The 20,513-nt window shown below is 46.7% G+C and overlaps 1 protein-coding gene across 1 annotated transcript in view; it reads left to right on the forward strand.

Annotated features, from left to right (window-relative positions):
- LOC309553571 (A.superbus venom factor 1-like) overlaps positions 1-20,513 on the forward strand; it is a 476,096-nt gene that overhangs the window by 61,809 nt on the left and 393,774 nt on the right. Inside the window, exons 2-4 of the mRNA XM_082254843.1 lie at positions 12,107-12,293; positions 12,400-12,562; positions 17,306-17,376. Of these exons, the coding sequence (XP_082110969.1) occupies positions 12,107-12,293; positions 12,400-12,562; positions 17,306-17,376 (421 nt within the window). The remainder of the gene's footprint in view (positions 1-12,106; positions 12,294-12,399; positions 12,563-17,305; positions 17,377-20,513) is intronic.

Consider the following 20,513-nt stretch of genomic DNA (forward strand, 5'->3'; position numbering starts at 1 on the left):
AAATTTGCCCACATGCGTTTACCTAATAGCTAAGAACGTAGTATTCTGTGGCTGAAGGTTCATTAGGCATTCAGAGGATACAGAAGTGTTGGCCACTATAGGCCCCAAAAATTAGCCCACATGCGTTTACCTGACAGCTAAGAACGTAGTATTCTGTGGCTGAAGGTTCATTAGGCATTCACAGAAAAAACAATTGTCGGCCATGAAAGGCCCCCAAAATTTGGCATTCCATGGACATGAAATGCCTTTTATGCCGCTGTATTTAGTGAAGACAAGGACCAGGAATTGTTGTGGGTGGATGGCGGTCTGGCGGATATTTGTGGCCTGTCATGAGGAATTTCAGTGAAACATGGTCTACTGGTCACATGTGTTGAATTCCTCAGAGATCCATGCCTCATTCATTTTTATAAATGTGAGGTAGTCTACACTGTCATGAGCTTGTCATGAGCAACGTCTCACCTGGCGGATATTTGTGGCCTGTCATGAGGAATTTCAGTGAAACATGGTCTACTGGTCACATGTGTTGAATTCCTCAGAGATCCATGCCTCATTCATTTTTATAAATGTGAGGTAGTCTACACTGTCATGAGCTAGGCGAGTGCGCTTATCGGTCACGATCCCCCCTGCTGCGCTGAACATCCTTTCGGAAAGGACACTGGACGGGGGGCAAGTCAATAGTTCCATTGCAAATTGTGCAAGCTCTGGCCAGAGGTCAAGCCTGCCCACCCAGTAGTCCAGGGGTTCTTCACTCCTCAGAGCGTCCACATCGGCCGTTAACCCGATGTAGTCGGACACCTGTCGGTCTAGGTGTTCCCTGATGCTGGATCCAGAGTACAGCTGTCGATGGTTCGGCTGAAAGAAGGATCTCATATCTGAAGTGACCAAGACATCTTCAAACCGCCCTCTTCTTGCAGGCGCTGTTGGATTGCTACCTGCAACTGTGTCTCTTTGACTGTAAATTCCTCTGCCAGCGCACACAAAAGCCGAATGCAGCATTTCCCGCAGCAAGGCCTGGAAGTGCTGCATTCTGACTGCCCTCTGTGATTGTGGTAACATTTTTGCCATTTTTTGTTTGTACCGGGGGTCTAAGTATGTTGCCACCCATTACTGGTCCTTGGCCTCTATGCTTTTTATACGGGGGTCCCCCTTAAAACACTGGAGCATGAAGGCCCCCATTCACACTAAACTGGAAGCGGTGTAATGGCCTGCTTCCAGCTCATCATCCAGGATAATGTCGTCCTCGTTCTCCTCCCCCCATCCACGAATAACACCAGGGATCCCAGAAAGGTTTAAAGCATGCTCTTCTTGCTCCTCCTCATCCTCCCCGGCACCATCCTCCTCTGACTCCTCTTCAGACTCCTGTTGTTGACTTGTCTCAGATGGAGTAGCACCCACTGGGAATTCATCCAACATTGCGACTTCCTCATCTTCCTGCTCCTGCTCCTCGACGGCTTGATCAATGACACGACGCAGTGCGTGCTCCAGAAATAAGGCGTAAGGTACGATGTCACTGAGGCACCCTGGCCGTGACTGACCAGTTTGGTGATCTCATCGAATTGCTGCAGAAGTCTGCATGCGTCCTGCATGAGCAGCCACTGGCGAGGTGAAAAAAACCCAAGCTCCCCAGAACTTGTCCTGCCGCAGAGTTCGTACAGGTAGTCGTTAACTGCACGTTTCTGTTGGAGCAGTCTATCAAGCATATGCAACGCTGAGTTCCATCGCGTCGGGCAGTCACAAATAAGACGCCTGACGGGCAGGTTGTGTCGCCGCTGAATATCAGCAAGGTGAGCCATGGCTGTGTAAGATCTTCTGAAATGGCCTGAGATTTTCTTGGCCTGCCGCAAGACATCCTGGACCTCAGGGTATTTGGAAACATATCGCTGCAGAACCAAGTTCAGGACGTGTGCCATGCATGGCACGTGTGTTATTTTGCCCTGTTTCAGCACGCTCAGCAGATTGGCACCGTTGTCGCACACCACTTTACCAACTGTCAAATTGAGCGGTGTCAGCCACTGATCTGCCTGTGAACGCAAAGCTGAAAGGAGTGCAGGACCAGTGTGGCTCTTGGCTTCCAGGTACAACAGACGCAGCACAGCATGGCAACGTCTCACCTGGCATGTGGAATAGGTTCTGGGGATCTTGGGCGGCGCAGCGGAAGAGACGGTAGCAGCAGAAAAGGAGGAGTCAGCCAAGAAAGATAGGGAGGATGGAGGAGGAGAAGAAGAGGAAGGCCTGCATGCAATCTGTGGCGGTTCAACCAAATCTACATGGGTGCCATGCTTGACAGCAGTCAGAAGGTTCACCCATTGAGCAGTAAAAGTGATATACCTTCCCTTCCCGTGTTTGCTAGACCATGTGTCTGTGGTCAGATATATATTCACTTGCCGTTGAACATGGCCATACAGCTCTGGAATGCCTTTCTTCGTGAAATATTTCCTACCTGGGACCTTCCATTGTGGTGTTCCAATGGCCACAAATTTATGAAAGGCCTCCGAGTCCACCAGTTGATATGGCAGTAGTTTGCGGGCTATCAGTTCTGACAAGCCAGCAGTCAAACGTTGGGCAAGAGCGTCATCATTTTTTTTCCGCTCTGACATTTGGGACACAGAAGCCTGCCTTTTTCCAGAACAACCTGACGACGGCATCATGGAAGTGGAGAACAATTGGGAGGAGAGAGGAGAAGGAGAAGAGGCTGGGCGGTGAGAGCCTGGAGTGTGGCTTTGTGGATTCCGACGGTGTTGCTCCCACTGGGCTCGGTGATGGGAGTTCAGATGCCTTCTTAAGGAGGTCTTCCTAGGTGAGTGTTGGGCTTACCGCGACTTATGCGTTGACTGCAAAGGCTGCAGATGGCAACAATGTTGTCAGCAATGGACAAATTGAAAAAAGCCCACACTGCCAAACCATGTGCCGGCGTCCTGGGAGAACCAGATGTGACTGTACATGGTTGATGGCTCGCTCTTGATACATTTGCAGTCTGCTTTGTACCTCTTGTGCAATGCAATTTCTGCCTGCCTCTCCTCCCTATTTGCCGGTCCATCTCTCCCTCTGAACTCCCCTCCTCTTCCTCTCTTGTGGGCACCCACGTGACATCCATAGACATTTCATCATACACATCACCTTCCCCACCACTAACATTCAAGATCTCAGAGTACACAGCAACAGCAGGGACCAACCTCCTTGGGCTGATCTGGGTACTGTTGTCAGACTGCTGAGTGGCCGCTGTTGCTACCTCCTCTTCCTGATCCGATGCCAAGAATGGCAGCGCATCGCAAATGTCTTGTGATGGATCGGAAAATAATTACAGTGACTCAAGCGGAGGGTATGTGGTGGTGGTGGTGTTTGTGGTGGTGTCTTTGGGGGTGCACACAGCAGAGAGTGAAGAGGGTGCAGATAGAGAGGATGAGGAGGGTGCTGAAGAGGAAGGCTGAGTGAGCCACTCCACCAAGTCTGGTGCGTCCTTTGACGTAATTGAACGCACCTTCTGAAACGTCACACTTTGGCTCCGCCCTAATGCTCCTGCCCTACCCCTACCACCCCTGAGTAAGTGTGTGCCTCTTCCTCTGCCTGTCATGTTTTTAAATTACCCTGTGACAAAAATCTCCAGAGAATCGCAGTATATCAGGAAAAAGATATATAACACATCCCTTCAATCTGTGGTATTGGGTATTGGGAAACTATAAAATGCCCCTCTCTAAGATGGCGCCACTAGAGGCCTGAGAAAGGAGCGCATGCTCTGACAACACGTTGCCTACGTCATCACGTTCCACGCCCAAGCCGGAAGTACGCCGCCGGAAGCTCTGACAGTGTCTCCGGGGTCCGGGCTACGCAGATCTCCACGGACTGCAGCGGATCTTCTGAGTGGACAAGTCGGTCCTTTTGTGCTTAGGCATCCTGATCCATCGCACCCCTGAGATGCATATCCACTGCTGTTTTGCTACTTGCACGATTGTGAGTATGTAAATTGGTGAATTTCGAATAAACACAAAGTCATACTACACTTAGAGTGGCGCCTGTCTTTCTCTCCTAACAAGAGAGGAAGAGGAGGGGATTTCAGATGGAGGGATGGACCAGCAGATAGGGAGGAGAGGCAGGCAGAACTTGCATTGCACAAGAGGTACAAAGCAGACTGCAAATGTATCAGGAGCGAGCCATCAGTTATGTAGTCACATCTGGCGCTCCCAGGATGCCGGCATATGGCTCCGCAGTGTGGGCTTTTTTGAATGTGTCCGTTGCTGACAACATTGTTGCCATCTGCAGCCTTTGCAGTCAAGTCGCAGTAGGCCCAACAATCACAGACGGACGACCGCCTTAAGAAGGCACCTGAACTCCCATCACCGAGCCCAGGGGGAGCAACACCATCAGAACCCATAAAGCCACACTCCAGGCTCTCACCGTCCTGCCTCTTCTCCTTATCCTCTCTCCTCCCAATTGTCCTCCACTCCACCTTCCATGATGCCATCGTCACTTTGTTCTGGAAAAGGGCAAGCTTCTGTTGCCCAAATGTTGGAGCGTTAAAAAAAATGATGACGCTGGATAACCCTCTTGCCCAAAGTTTGACTGCTGGCTTGTCAGAACTGATAGCCCGCCAACTACTGCCATATCAACTGGTGGACTCGGAGGCCTTTCGTAAATTTGTGGCCATTGGAACAGCACAATGGAAGGTCTCAGGCAGGAAATATTTCTCGCAGAAGGGCATTCCAAGTCAAGTGAATATATCTCTTGCACACAGTGTTGGTGCCAAGATACATCTGACCACAGACACATTGTCTAGCAAACACGGGCAGGAAAGGTATATCACTTTTACTGCCCACAAGGTGAACCATCTGATGGCTGTCAAGCATGTAACCCGTGGCACTCGTGTAGATTTGGTTGTACCGCCATTGGATTGCATGCAGGCCTGCCTCTTCTTCTCCTCCTCCTCCTCCAACCTCCCTCTCCTCCTTGGCCGACCCCTCCTTTTCCGCTGATCCCGTCTCTTCCGCTGCGCCACCCAAGATCCCCAGAACCTATTCCACATGCCAGGTGAGACGTTGCCATGCTGTGCTGCATTTGTTGTGCCTTGAAGCCTAGAGCTACACTGGTCCTGCACTCCTTTCAGCTTTGCGTTCACAGGCAGATCAGTGGCTAACACCGCTGAATTTCACAGTTGGTAAAATGGAGGCCAACAACGGTGCCAATCTGCTGAGCGTGCTGAAACAGGGCAAAATAACACACGTGCCATGCATGGCACACGTCTTGAACTTGATCATGCAGCGATTTGTTGCCAAATATTCTGGGGTCCAGGACATCTTGCGGCAGGCCAGGAAAGTCTCGGGCCTTTTCAGAAGATCTTACACAGCCATGGCTTGCCCAGCTGACATTCAGCAGCGACACAACCTGCCCATCAGGCGTCTTATTTGTGACAGCCTGACACAATGGAACTTAATGTTGCATATGCTTGATAGGCTGCTCCAGCAGAAATGTGCAGTTAAAGACTACCTGTATGAACTCAGCGGCAGGACAGGTTCTGAGGAGCTTGGATTTTATGCACCTCGCCAGTGGCTGCTCATGTGCGATGCATGCAGACTTCTGCGGCCATTTAATGAGATCACCAAACTGGTCAGTCACAGCCAGGGCGCCATCTGTGACATCGTACCTTTCGCCTAGAGCGTGCATTGCGTCGTGTCATTGATCAAGCCGTCGAGGAGCAGGAGCAGGAAGATGAGGAAGTCGCAATGTTGGATAAATTCCCAGTGGGTGCTACTCCATCTGAGACAAGTCAACAGCAGGAGTCTGAAGAGGAGTCAGAGGAGGATGGTGCCAGGGAGGATGAGGAGGAGCAAGAGGAGCATGCTTTAAACCTTTCTGGGATCCCTGGTGTTATCCGTGGATGGGGACGACATTATCCTGGATGATGAGCTGGAGGCAGGCCACTACACCGCTTCCAGTTTAGTGTGAATGGGGGCCGTCATGCTCTAGTGTTTTAAGTGGGACCCCCGTATAAAAAGCATAAAGGGAAAGGACCAGTACTGGGTGGTTAGACCCCCGGTACAAACAAAAAATGGCGGAAATGTTACCAGCATCACAGAATGCAGCACTTCCAGGCCTTGCTGCGAGAAATGCTGCATTCGGCTTTTGCGTGCGCTAGCAGAGGAATTTGCAGTCACAGAGAGACAGTTGCGGGTAGCAATCCAACAGCGCCTGCAAGAAGAGGGCGGTTTGAAGGTGTCTTGGTCACTTCAGATATGAGATCCTTCTTTCTGCCGGACCACCGACAGCTGTACTCCGGATCCAGCATCAGGGAATGCTTAGACCGACAGGTGTCCGACTACATCAGGTTAACGGCCGATGTGGACGCTCTGAGGAGTGATGCAACCCTGGACTTCTGGGTGGGAAGACTTGACCTCTGGCCAGAGCTTGCTCAATTTGCAATGGAACTGTTGGCTTGCCCCCGCCCAGTGTCCTGTCCGAAAGGACGTTCAGCTCAGCAGGGGGGATCGTGACCGATAAGCACATTTGCCTAGTTCATGACAGTGTAGACTACCTCACATTTATAAAAATGAATGAGGCATGGATCTCTGAGGAATTCAACAAATGTGACCAGTAGACCATGTTTCATTGAAATTCCCCATGACAGGCCACAAATATCCGCCAGACCGCCATCCACCCACAACAATTCCTGTTCCTTGTCTTCGATAAATACAGCGGCATAAAGGGCATTTTTCATGTCCATTGAATGCCTAATTTTTGGGGCCTTTCATGGCCGACAATTATTTTTTCTGTCAATGCATAATGAACCTTCAGCCACAGAATACAATATTATTTGCTGTCAGGTAAACCCATGTGGGCTAATTTTTGGGACCTAAATGCCTAATGTACCTCCAGCCATCAAAATACTACGTACATCAAATACATCAAATACTATGTTCTTAGCTGTCAAGGAAACCCATATGGGCTAATTTTTGGGCCTTATATGGCCGACACTTACTTTTGTATCCTGTGAATGCCTAATGTACCTCCAGCCATCAAATACTACATTCTTAGCTGTCAGGTAAACCCATGTGGGCTAATTTTTGGGGCCTATAGTGGCCGACACTTACTTCTGTATCCAGTGAATGCCTAATGTACCTCCAGCCATCAAATACTACGTTCTTAGTTGTCAGGTAAACCCATGTGGGCTAATTTTTGGGGCCTATACTGGCTGACACTTCTGTATCCAGTGAATGCCTAATGTACCTCTAGCCATCAAATACTACACTCTTAGTGTCAGGTAAACCCATGTGGGCTAATTTTTGGGGCCTATAGTGGCTGACACTTACTTCTGTATCCTGTGAATGCCTAATGTACCTCCAGCCATCAAATACTACATTCTCAGCTGTCAGGTAAACCCATGTGGGCTAATTTTTGGGGCCTATACTGGCCGACACTTACTTCTATATCCAGTGAATGCCTAATGTACCTCTAGCCATCAAATACTACACTCTTAGCTGTCAGGTAAACCCATGTGGGCTAACTTTTGGGGCCTATAGTGGCTGACACTTACTTCTGTATCCTGTGAATGCCTAATGCACCTCCAGCCATCAAATACTACGTTCTTAGCTGTCAGGTAAACCCATGTGGGCTAATTTTTGGGGCCTATAGTGGCCGACACTTCTGTATCCTGTGAATGCCTAATGTACCTCCAGCCATCAAATACTACATTCTTAGCTGTCAGATAAGCCCATGTGGGCTAATTTTTGGGGCCTTTTATAGCCTACACTTACTTCTGTATCCTGTGAATGCCTAATGTACCTCCAGCCATCAAATACTACGCTCTTAGCTGTCAGGTAAACCCATGTGGGCTAATTTTTGGGGCCTATTGTGGCCGACACTTACTTCTGTATCCTTTGAATGCCTAATGTACATCCAGCTATCAAATACTACGTTCTTAGCTGTCAGGTAAACCCATGTGGGCTAATTTTTTGGGCCTATAGTGGCCGACACTTACTTCTGTATCCTGTGAATGCCTAATGTACCTCCCGCCATCAAATACTACATTCTTAGCTGTCAGGTAAACCCATGTGGGCTAATTTTTGGGGCCTATACTGGCTGACACATACTTCTGTATCCAGTGAATGCCTAAGGTACCTCCAGCCATCAAATACTACGCTCTTAGCTGTCAGGAAAACCCATGTGGGCTAATTTTTGGGGCCTATAGCGGCCGCCACTTACTTCTGTATCCTGTGAATGCCTAATGTACCTCCCGCCATCAAATACTACATTCTTAGCTGTCAGGTAAACCCATGTGGGCTAATTTTTGGGGCCTATACTGGCTGACACTTACTTCTGTATCCAGTGAATGCCTAATGTACCTTCCAGCCACTTCTGTATCCTGTGAATGCCTAATGTACCTTCAGCCATCAAATACTACAATCCCAACTGTCAGGTAAACCCATGTGGACTAATTTTTGGGGCCTATATTGGCCGACACTTACTTCTGTATTCTGTGAATGCCTAATGTACCTCCAGCCATCAAATACTATGTTCTTAGATGTCAGGTAAACCCATGTGGGCTAATTTTTGGGGCCTTTCATGGCCAACACTTACTTATTTATCCTGTGAATGACTAATGTACCTTCAGCCACAGAATACAACCTTCTTAGCTGTCAGGTAATGGCATGTGGGCTAATTTTTGGGGCCTGTACTGGCCAACACTTCTTTGTCCTGTGAATGCCTAATTTTTCAGACTGGAATTGAAAATCAATGGGTCTGTAAACATTCCGCCAAATTGGGGAATGGATGCGGACCCATTTTACAGATGTGTGAATGGACCCTATATGTATTTGACATGTATTTACCGGCTGCTGTCAGTTCTGGCTGATTTATGAAAAAAAAAAAATCTGCTGTAAAAAAAAAAAAAAAAAATTAGAGAATTGCAATACTTCTGTTATGATATTGTCCATGTGGTGGGACTATTTGTGCACAGCTAGTAAGTCTTTTGTGGCTGCAAATATGACCTAAAGGTTTTTAAAGTTCGCCTCCCATTAAAGTAAAAGGGGCCCGCCGCAAACTTGTGTTTCACAGACATTTGAGAAAATTTGCGGCTGACGTCCATCACTACCAGTGCACATCAGTACTGCTAATCAGTACCCATCAATGCCACCTACCGTGCCCATCAGTACTGATAATCAGTGCCCATCAGTGCTGCCTAGCAGTGTCACCTACCAGTGTCTATCAGTGCCACCTATCAATGCCCATCAGCGCCACCTTTTAGTGCCCAACAGTGCACTTCAGTGCTGCCTATCAGTGCCCCCTCTCAATGCCCTTTAGTGTCACCTATTAGTAGTCATTAGTGCCATCTATCAGTGCCCAATTGTGCCACCTATCAGTGCAACCTTATCAGTGCCTCCTGATCAGTGCACACCAGTACTGCCTCATCAGGGCCACCTATCAGTGCCCATCAGTGCCACTTAATCAGTGCCTATCAGAGCCTATCAGTACTCATCAGTGCAGCCTCCTCAGTGCACATCAATGAAGAAGAAAAATGACCGGTTTGGAAATTTTATTACAAACTATGAAAACTGTTTTTTTTTTTTTCAAACATTTCCACCAAAACACACACAATGGTGATTAAACACCACCAAAAGAAAGCTCTATTTGTGTGTAAAAAAAGTATAAAAATATCAGATGGGTACAGTGTTGCATGACTGATCATTTGTCATTCAAAGTATTACAGCGCTGAAAGCTGAAAATTGGCCAGGGCAGGAGAGGGGTATATGTTCCAAGTTAGCAAATGGTTAAAGGGGTATTTGGCACAGCTACTATTAAGGAACTGGTGAAAATTTCCACCACTTCCTTAATGCCAGATAATGGGCCTATGGTGGGATTAGCTTAAGAGGAGGAGGAAAAGTTCATATGAGGAGTAATATACAGTAAAACAATTAGAAGGAAAAGGGCCCTTTAAAAAACAAAAATCAGGGAGCAGAACGATGCTGGCCCAAATACATGGAATGCAACAAGAGAGTTCCACCCAACGTCATCTCGGGCCAAGAGTTGGGAGAGGAAATGAACTGCCCATGACAAAGGCACACAGCAAATCAAAAGGAGGATGGCTTGGCTGGCATAAAAGGGTGTCAATGTAATTGCCAGATCAACAAGAATGTCCACCAGCCAGGAGGGATGCAGCAAGGAGATATTAGTCATTAGTTTTATATTGTATGTGAAATTGTCTGTTTTGAAATGATTTGATTTTACCGTGGCTTAGGCATTATTCAATATCCTCTGGGATTTTAAAGAAAATCTCTCATGGTTGTTATAGTTAACCTTAAAACCAAAATGTTAGCTGCCTGGCAGTCTTACAGATTCTTATGATCCAGTCACTGACCCAGAGCAAGAGTGTAGCAAGTAAAGGAGCTCTTGACTTTTTAGTTTGTTGAGTTATTAAGTCACTTAAATAGGAGGCTCCTCAGGAGAGCTATGCAAATATGCAATTTACTGAGCATTTTCCAAAGAAAAGGCCTGCAGTGGTATCCCAAGTATTTCTTGTCTAAGGGGTTTCCTCTAAAATTGGACATTTAATGGTTTACCACTTTACTGAAAAAGGCTGTACAGTATTAGTCCTATTTATTAAATCAACGACAAGTCCAAACATGACAGGGACATTCAGTATTTCAAAACAACCAGTCAGGTTATTTTCCTTAATTTATTAACAAAAAAAAGACTATCCTGTGCTCAAAAGTGATGTGACGGCAAATCACAGTGCGATTTGCAGAATCGGATCGCATGGATGTAAACACCCATGCGATCCGATTCTGGTGTGGACAAAAAAGGGTCCTGCATGAGTTTGGTGCGAATGCGGTGCGATTTGAGCCATAAAAATCCATGACTGAAATTGCACCCCAGAGACACCGCATGTATTTCGCTCAGGAATGTGCTGCGATTCCTGTGCGAATTACATGCAGTGTCCTGCACCGTAATAGTGTAAACCCGAGCTGAAGGAGGGAGGAGATCAAATGGGAATAAATCCTCAGTGCTTGATAATAAATAATTAAAAAAAAGAAAACTAAAATGTAATCCACGATTAGCTATGTTTACCCTCTCTATTTGCCCCCCGGGGGTCTTTGATAGCAGGTATGAAAATGGTGTTTTCTCCAGGACAGGAATAGAGGGGAAATCTTCCAATGAGAACACCAGTTCCCGAGACAGCTTTTTTAGAGGGGATATCCTTTACTTTGGAGAATAACAACAACAACAAAAGACAGGGGTTTTGACCATTCCATCTCCTTCTTCTTTTGAATATACATATTTATCTACAGGCAAAACTTTTTTTTTTTAATTTAGGGGTTAGATTCCCTTACATTTTTTTTACTGCAGTCTGTGTCCACTGGTGAAAACATTCACCTTCTCTGTTTGTTGTCGACCATTGTCACCAAGACAGAAGGTGCCTGAGAACCAAATCTTAAAGTTGACATCAGAACAAGTGGTAGGGAATCCTCCAGCTGGAAAATGTTTTCTGGTGATAATTGTCTTAGATGGGAATTTCCATCACTTTGTCCTAATGGGACACAAACAGAAAAAAATTGATGCCAGCCTTGGGGTTTCATCTTTTCTTACTGTACCCAAAACTAATAAAAAATTTGTTAACACGTACACTTTAAAGGGGACCTCACAGTCTGCTCAAATTGCCTGCGCTCCTTCCTCATCTTACAAATCACCTATTGTAAGTTGGTATAAAATGTACCTATAAAAAAGTTAGATTTATACCTACCTTACCCCTTTCTTCTGCATTCCTGGGCATGACTTTACTCTCCTTTCAAGAAAATTCCTTGATAATGCAGAGCTGATAAAGTCTCACAAGAAGATACTCCAGTCCATTGCAAGAGCATCTTCCCATGAGACCTGGCTGATCTGTATTTTCCAGGATCTATCAGGAAGGAGTGTCATGTCATCCTCGCCTTGGCACCATGAGCAGAAGACAGGGGGAGGTAAGTAAAAATTATTTTTTTTACACCTACTAATAGTAGGTAATTGGGGAATTGGGATGAAGCCCAGACAGTGTAATTGGACCATGCATTTTACAACAAGCCCTCTTTAAGTTATTCCATAAGTAACGTTTTGATATTATACCTTTATCTTTGTCCTTTGACAGATGTATGCTCATTACTCCCAATGTCCTGCACTTGGAAAGTGAGGAGACCATAGTGGTGGATGGGCAGAGCCGGGCATTTGAGGCTGATGTTGAAATTCAGGACTTCCCACTGAGAAAGTTACGTTTGGCCAAGCAAAAAGTCTCCCTTACCAGCGCCAACAAATATCTTGGCTCAGCTGTAGTGAAGGTAAATATTTAGTACATAGCACCAATCCAGAAGAGGCATCATCTTACCAAACTTTGAGTTTGAATTATATTATTTTCTAACAACATTTTTTGTGTGATCTTCACAGATTCCCTCTAGGGACCTACTGAAGGACCGCAGAGTAAAACAATTTGTGTACGTTACAGTAAGGTCTCAATTATGTAATCTAGAGAAGATCGTCCTGCTTGGACATCAAAGCGGATATGTTTTTATACAGACAGACAAGACCATCTATACTCCAGGATCTACAGGTAACCCATAGACAGACAGGTCTTTGAACTCTATACAACTGTAATTTGTCTATATATACAGTATAATACAGATGTAGCACCCTCCAAGACAGGTTCTAGATAAAGCATTTGTTTTGCTCCATATGCTTATCAGGGGAGCCTGATCTCTTAGTTAGGCCTGCTCTCTGTGCTCAGTGTGCATTAATTTGGTCTGAGTGAGTGTCCCCACTGCATCCAATTGGGAGGCCTGTTGAACAGTGGAGGAAACCTGGCCAATGATGAACAGGCTTTTGTGGGAGTACCAATGGGAGGGCACCACCTCAGTGCATCCTGGGATTGACCTTAAAATCCGAGAGCACATGAGGCAGGCTGTCTTTGGCGGGAAGCAGAGTCCCAGGAGGAGGGTGATGGCTGTCTCTTCTTCTGTATGCTGAGGAAAGGGGTCACAGGCAGTGAACCAGGTATGGAGCTTAGCCATAAAGGTCTAGGAGAAACTGACAGTGGAGCTGAAGGCAGAGCTACCTGGGAAAAACAGTGTCCGTGAGTGCCAGGGGGCTTGCCAGGGGGTCTGCCCAGGAAGGTGACCACTCCAGTGAGGTCAGTGGACTGAAAGTCAGCACATACAGTCAGTGAGAAAAGGGGGTGCCAAGTAGAACCCTGAAGAGTAATTTACCAAGTAGTTTGCCTTTCAAATACTTCACTTCTGTGGCAGGGTGAAGCAGCAGCCTTGCAGCATTCAACATAGATAAAAGTCCTCAAGATTGTGCATAGTTTGCTAAGTTGGAGTATCCCACTCATCCCTTCTCCCATCCCATCATAAAATAAAAACAACAAAAACCAAATCCCCTGGACTGTTTACTGACTGAGCTGAGAATCTAAAGTACTAAGAATTTACAAGTCGTTGCTATGGGTAATCCAGGGGAATCCGCTTTAAGCAGCTCCCATGGGAGTAGTGATACACATATATGGTTGTTTAGGTATTTTTGTGTCATCCAAAAGTGTAATGAAGTCAGTGTTAGAGAACCACTCCTCCAAAAACTAATATTTAAGTTCTGAGAAAGCAATGATGGTTTGGATCATCCCTCAGATTACTTAAAGATATGAGACAGTTTGACTCGCATATGCAAACAGGTCATGTTGCTGGTAGGCCAAAACCAAGCTCAGCTCTTTCCAAATGGGAACAGCAATGAAAATCTGAGGTCTTAAGCCTTCCCTGCTAAATTAAAAACTATAAAAAAAAAAAAGTGCCACTTTACATGCCATTATATAGCCCAGTAGCCTGCCATCAATGAAATGGGGAAATAACTCCCAATTCTCTCAAGACCTATGTTTTTGTTCCCCTCTTTCCACTATAATGTTGTGGCAAAGCAAGGGATGTTCAGATTAATACTTGGAATAGTAAGCGCCCGGTGTTCAAAAGAATATAAGTTTGATGGTAGATTGAGGCGTTTATTGAGAGTACAAGAGAAGATTGACGGCACACCGAATAATAGGCAATTAGGATATTTATTGAGCAAAAGTATCCAAAATTACAAAATATCATGGACCTTGGTTATGACTAAGCAAATCGTTTTGTGAAATGCGTTAACCATCTTGCTGCCTGTATGTCCATGATGTTTGTCATTTTGGATACTTTTGTTCAATAAATATCCTAATTGCCTTTATTCAGAGTGCTGTCAATCTTCTCTTGTGCTCATTGCTGTTTGGATTACGGACCTAGACGTGCACTCAGCTTCCAGGCTTTTACTACACACACCTGAGCGCAGAGGTGGCCTGTCAAAGAAGAATTAAAAAATAAAAATAAAAATTAAATTTTTAGCCCACTAGGGGCGCCGGACCATGTGGTGGGTTTGGGGAGGGGGGGAGTTTCCACCGCACGTGCGGCGGCCAGAGGCACCGATTGGTGGCCTTCTGGGGGTCATCGGGGCGCAGAGCAATGCACCCGACACTCCCCACTTTACTGATGTCCTGGCTGTGATTGGTCCAGACTCCAGCCTGGACCAATCACAGGAGGACATCCCGGGACCTGGTGACGTGACGCGTGGGGGCAGTGCACCGCCCCGGCGTCACATGATCACCTTCCCACCCGCCGTAGAGAGGAGAGCCGCCATCGCGCCCGCGTGAGGAGTCGGAGTGGTCATGAGTCAGGAATCGGAAGCTCGCAGTCGCAGAAGAAGCACTGTTGAAGGTCATCGTCCGTGCGGTCCATCTGTGAGTGTCAGTGTCGTGACTAGTGAGGTAAGTTTGTGATGCCTCAGGGGGGGCCCACCCGTCCAACACACTGTCACTGACAGCTTTGAAGGGGGCACGCACGCACGCTGATCTCTGCATTGGGGGCATCATGTATGCTGGTCACTATATTGGGGACACGCACGCTGATCTCTGCATTGGGGGCATCATGTATGCTGGTCACTACATTGGGGACACACACGCTGATCTCTGCATTGGGGGCACCATGTACTTTATGCTGGTCACTACATTGGGGGCACGCATGCTGATCTCTGCATTGGGGGTATGTATGCTGGTCACTACTACATTGGGGGCACGCACGCTGATCTCTGCATTGGGGGCACCACGTATGCTGGTCACTACATTGGGGGCACGCACGCTGATCTCTGCATTGGGGGCACCACGTATGCTGGTCACTACATTGGGGGCACGCACGCTGATCTCTGCATTGGGGGCATGTATGCTGGTCACTAAATTGGGGGCACGCACGCTAAGCTCTGCATTAGGGGCATGTAAACTGGTCACTACATTGAAAGGGGCATGTATGCTGGTCACTACATTGAAAGAGGGCATATATACTGGTCTCTGCATTGAAAGGGGGCATGTATACTGGTCACTACATTGAAAGGGGGCATGTATACTGGTCACTACATTGATAGGGGGCATGTACACTGGTCACTGCATTGAAAGGGGGCCTGTACTGTGGGGTTTGTGCTAGGGGGCCTGTACTGTGGGACTAGTGCTAGGGGGTCTGTACTGTGGGGTTTGTGCTAGGGGGTCTGTACTGTGGGATTAGTGCTAGGGGGTCTGTACTGTGGGGTTTGTGCTAGGGGGTCTGTACTGTGGGGTTTGTGCTAGGGGGCCTGTACTGTGGGGTTTGTGCTAGGGGGTTTGTGCTTGAGGGGTTTGTGTGGGGTTTGTGCTTGAGGGGTTTGTGCTGGGGGGTCTGTACTGTGGGGTTTGTGCCACTCTCAGTCAGTGTATCCCATAATAGTGTGTCTCTCACAGTATATCCCATAATAGGGCCCCTGTTCCCTATTAAGGGATATACTAGTACTGATGGACCCCTTAATATGTGATATATTGGGAGAATTTGTTCACGCAAGCAAAATACAGGGGACAAAATGGGTGGAGTCTATAAGGGGTGGGGCTTCTGAGAAATAGGAGGGGTCAAAATGGAAGGGCGGGGTCTTGCACCCCATCATCTTAAAACTTCACCAGCCGCCACTGCCTGAGCGGCTTTTTGTCCACCATTGTTCAGTGATTATTGATAGTAGCAACAAGTACATCAAGGCAAGGAGGGTGGCTCTCCCTTCTTCAGGGCTATTGCTGCACACTATTAAAATGGGAATGATTCCCACACTGGTTCTATATGCATCAGCTAAGGTCAGTCAATGTTTTTACTGAAAAGTAGGTCCATTAAAGCGGAACTGTATGCACCCACAAACCAGCCAGTCTATATAAACGCTCTCTTACCACTCATCTCCTAAATGCAGCAAAGTCCATTATATCAACATTGTGGGGCCAACCATTGATTCCCTCATTGAAACAATGGCTATGTAAGGTTGATGACATTTGCCTCTTAGAAGAACTGTATTTCTAAAGGCAATACTAGTCGCTATACCAAAATATGGGCCCGCTGGTTCGAATTTAAATCCTCCTCTTGCTATAAGGAAATTGTACTAGACCCCACTGACCAATAAATCTGTGTTGGTTTCTCTCTGTATATTTCCTTCAACTTTGTATTCCTTCTTGTGGAGGTTTACAAACATGGTATAATTCATCTGTCCTCAACTTCTTCTTTTCCATTTACCCTTCTCTTTCTCATTTCTCTCCTATTCTCAATTCTATTTACCCCCTCCTTCTCCCCCCTTGCCCCCTACCCCCTGTTTACTCTTTTCTACCCCCCCCCCTTCCCCCTCTACAGTAAATTCCCCTTATTACATTACTTTCCATAAAACCTTTTCCCTTTTTATTTTGATGTTATATGTTTTGTGTCTTTAACACACAGTTGACCCGAACCCAGGTAGTTTTTGCCATTGTTCTCCTGAAACGTTGACACTCCTGACCCTGTTGGTTTTCGGGCATGTTGTATGGTTGCTAAAAATGTATAGAAGATTATTTGTAACCCACTTATTTGTTTTTTCTTGTTTCTCTTGTAAATAAACAGATATTAAATGTAAAAAAAAGCGGAACTGTGGTTCTACTCCTCTTGCCATAATGAACTTGCACCTTATGGCAGACTCCCTGGCTGTTTGCACTCCTTCAGCCTAGACAGATCACAGTTCTCCCATACTGTCCCTCATTGCTTGGTTTGCCCCCGTCTTCTCCTGGTCTTGTTGCAGGTTCCAATTTGATCACTTTGGCCATTGAATGGTTTACAGATGCCAAGAATGTACATTGCTCTGTGCCTGTCCGTGCCTGTCCTTATTAAAATTTTGCCTATATTTAGATGAATTATGTGGCCTTTTTACATACCCTTTAGGCTTAGTACAAAGTTTCTTACTAATCATTTTCGTGTTCTTCTTTCCATAGTTCTTTACCGCATCTTTTCGATGAATTATAAAATGGCCCCGATAAACAAAGCTGTCATTGTGGAATTTTTGGTAAGTGTTAACTTTCCTTTTCAATCAAAAGTCCAGGACAGGGTAAAAAAAATCAAACAAAAATCACCAGGGCTGTCACACGGGAGAAAGGGTGGGTAGTCATGTGTTCTCTATAACACAAAGTACGGGGCATTTCTCTTCCCCAAAGTGGCGGAAAGAAGTGGAAGAGGTAGCCAGGGAAAATATACTGTATGTGCAGTTGCAGTGGGGCAAAAACAAGTGACCTTCAATGAAATACAAAGCCTGCCATCACCTGCTTCCTTCTAAAAAGGATCAGCATGGAGTGGTCAACCTCAATTTTTACAGGAAAAGTAAAATTTGTAGGAAACTTGGTAGGTAGGTAAAGGTAGGTAAAGATGATTGTATCTTCTAATCATTATGAAAACGGAAAATTTATATCAATACTTACCGTAATTTTCCTTTCCTGATGGACTCCATGGCAGCACACGTATGGGTAGGCTCCGCCTCCTCTCCTACCCTATAGGACCCCACTCCCATAAATCTTTGCTCCATACCAGGAGCCGTGTTCCATAACTAGAACTACTCCAGCAGATGGGAGGGGACTCCTGCTGCCATGGAGTCCATCAGGAAAGGAAAATTACGGTAAGTATTGATATAAATTTTCCGTTTTCCTGACAGACTCAATGGCAGCACACGTATGGGAAATAACTAGCCATACACACCCGGGCGGGTAACTGCTGGTTTAACAGAAAAAGGTTTAATTTGCACCGTCAACAGACAAGACTTTTAAACCAAAGTTGACCGAAGATAAAGAAGCCGGTTCAACACAGTAATGCGACATAAAGTTATGAATTGATGACCAAGAAGCCGCTCTGCAAATCACGTCAGGAGCTACATGAAGAGAAGCTGCCCATGACGTAGAGATCCCTCTAGTGGAATGAGCTGTCACCACCTCTGGAGGAGCCAGTCCCTTGGCTTTATATGCCCACTGGATGGTCTGAACTATCCAACTCGCTATGGATCTTGAGGAAGCTTGTTTGCCCTTGTTTTTTCCACAGATGAGGACAAAAAGATGGTCGGACTGGCGGAAAGGAGCTGTAGTCTCCAGATATAGCCGAAGAGTTTCCCCCACGTCCAAAGGATGGATAGAATTTTCATCTTGAGATTTGAACGTGGGTAGGACAATTTCCTGGTTGACATGGAATACCGACATTACTTTCGGATTGGAGCCAAGCATCGGAACCAATACTACCCGATCAGGGAAAAACATAAGGAATGGTTCCTTGTAACCAAAGGCACCGAGTTCAGAAACCCGTTTGGCTGAAGTAATAGCCACCAGAAAGGCTGTTTTCATGGAGATATTTTTAAGGAAGAATGGATCCTTCTGATTCAAGGTGAGGAAAGAAACTCCAAGACCGTAGGAAGATCCCACTTAGGGAATCTGGGCTTTCTAGGAGGTCTTAACCTAGTAGCGCGTCTGAAGAACTGGAGAACCAAGGAGTGTTTCGCCCATGCAGTCCCAGTGAAGACCGAAATGGCTCAGATTTGGACTCGGAGGGAGCTTACTGCCAATGACTGGTCCAGTCCGGACTGGAGGAAGCCCAAAATATCCTGGATTCCTGGGTCAGAGACAGAGCCAGATCTGCTATCCACATAATCCTTGAACTTGGACCAGATTTTTTCGTAGACCTTGTTCATGCCGGGTCTTCTGGCACTCATCATTGTAGCGATTGCCTCGTTTGGACAACCGAGCGCTTTCAATCTTTCCCTCTCAACAGCCATGCCATGAGATGAAGCTGTGCTGGGCAGGGGTGAAGAATAGGCCCTTGGGACAGAAGGTCCGGCCTGACTGGCAGAGGTATCGGGTCCCGATAGCTCAGTTGGAGCAACAGAGGAAACCACGGTCTCTTTGGCCAGAAGGGAAGAATCGCTATGATCTGCACTCTTTCTGTCCTGAGTCTGTGAAGAAACTTGAATATGACTGGCACTGGAGGAAACGCATAAGCCGTTTGAAAATTCCACTGATCCGTCAGGGCATCTACCCCGTAGGCCTGGGGATAACGCCACCTCATGTAGAATCTCTCCAGTTTGGCATTGCTTGGAGATGCGAACAGATCTACCTCTGGACGGTAACCTAGAGACATGACCCATATGAAGGTCTCTGGATGGAGTGACCACTCGTTGTTGTCCAGAGCAGACCTCGAGAGGAAGTCTGCCTGGACGTTCTGGGCACCTGGAAGATAGGCGGCTGACAAGTTGGACAGATGTCTTTGAGCCCAATCCATAATTGGTTTCACTTCTTTCAGAAGAGAAGGACTGCGGGTGCCCCCTTGTCTCTTGATGTAGGCGACGGCTGTCGTATTGTCCAGTCTTAGGAGGACCAAGGCATCGGTCGCCAGATGCTGAAAGGCCTGGAGAGCACAGAATGCTGCCCGAAGCTCCAGCACATTCGAGACCACCCCGCATGTAGGGAAGTCCCATCTGCCCTGGGCCACCTCCGACAGGCAGTGCGCTCCCCATCCCGTCCTGCTGGCGTCCGAGGTCACGACCAACCAGGACACTGGAACAATTGAATGGCAGTTTAAAAGATTCTTTCGCTGAAGCCACCAGGTTAAGCTGTCTCTCATGGACATAGTTATCCGAATGAGGACTTCTGGATTCTCGAAATTCCATTGTTGGAGGAATCCCATCTGAAAGGGCCTCATCTTCCACTGTGCCCACTTCACCATGGGAGCCGTGGAAACCATGGTCCCAATTATCTTCATGCACTGGGACGCCCGGAGATGAGAGGCTGATAATGCCGGACAAATCCTGTTGCGAATTGTCGGAATCTTCTCTAATGGAAGGGAGATAGTGCCTCTGGAAGTGTTGAAGAGGGCCCCTAGGAAGACCAACGACTTCGTGGGTTCCAGATGGCTTTTTTCCAAATTCAGGAGCCACCCGAACTCTTGAAGGGTGGAAATTACTTGAGATCTGTGAAGCAGAATTTGATCCTGATGTTCTGACAGAAGGAGCAAGTCGTCCAAGTAATGGTAAAGACGAATCCCTTTTGCTCTGATCAGAGCTACTACAGCCAGTAAGATCTTGGAAAAGATTCGAGGTGATGTGGTAAGCCCGAAAGGGAGACAGGTAAATTGAAGATGCACCTGACCCACAGCGAATCGGAGAAATTTTTG

Source organism: Pelophylax lessonae (assembly GCF_965119305.1).
Source record: "Pelophylax lessonae genome assembly, chromosome: 4".
NCBI classification, from domain to species: domain Eukaryota; kingdom Metazoa; phylum Chordata; class Amphibia; order Anura; family Ranidae; genus Pelophylax; species Pelophylax lessonae.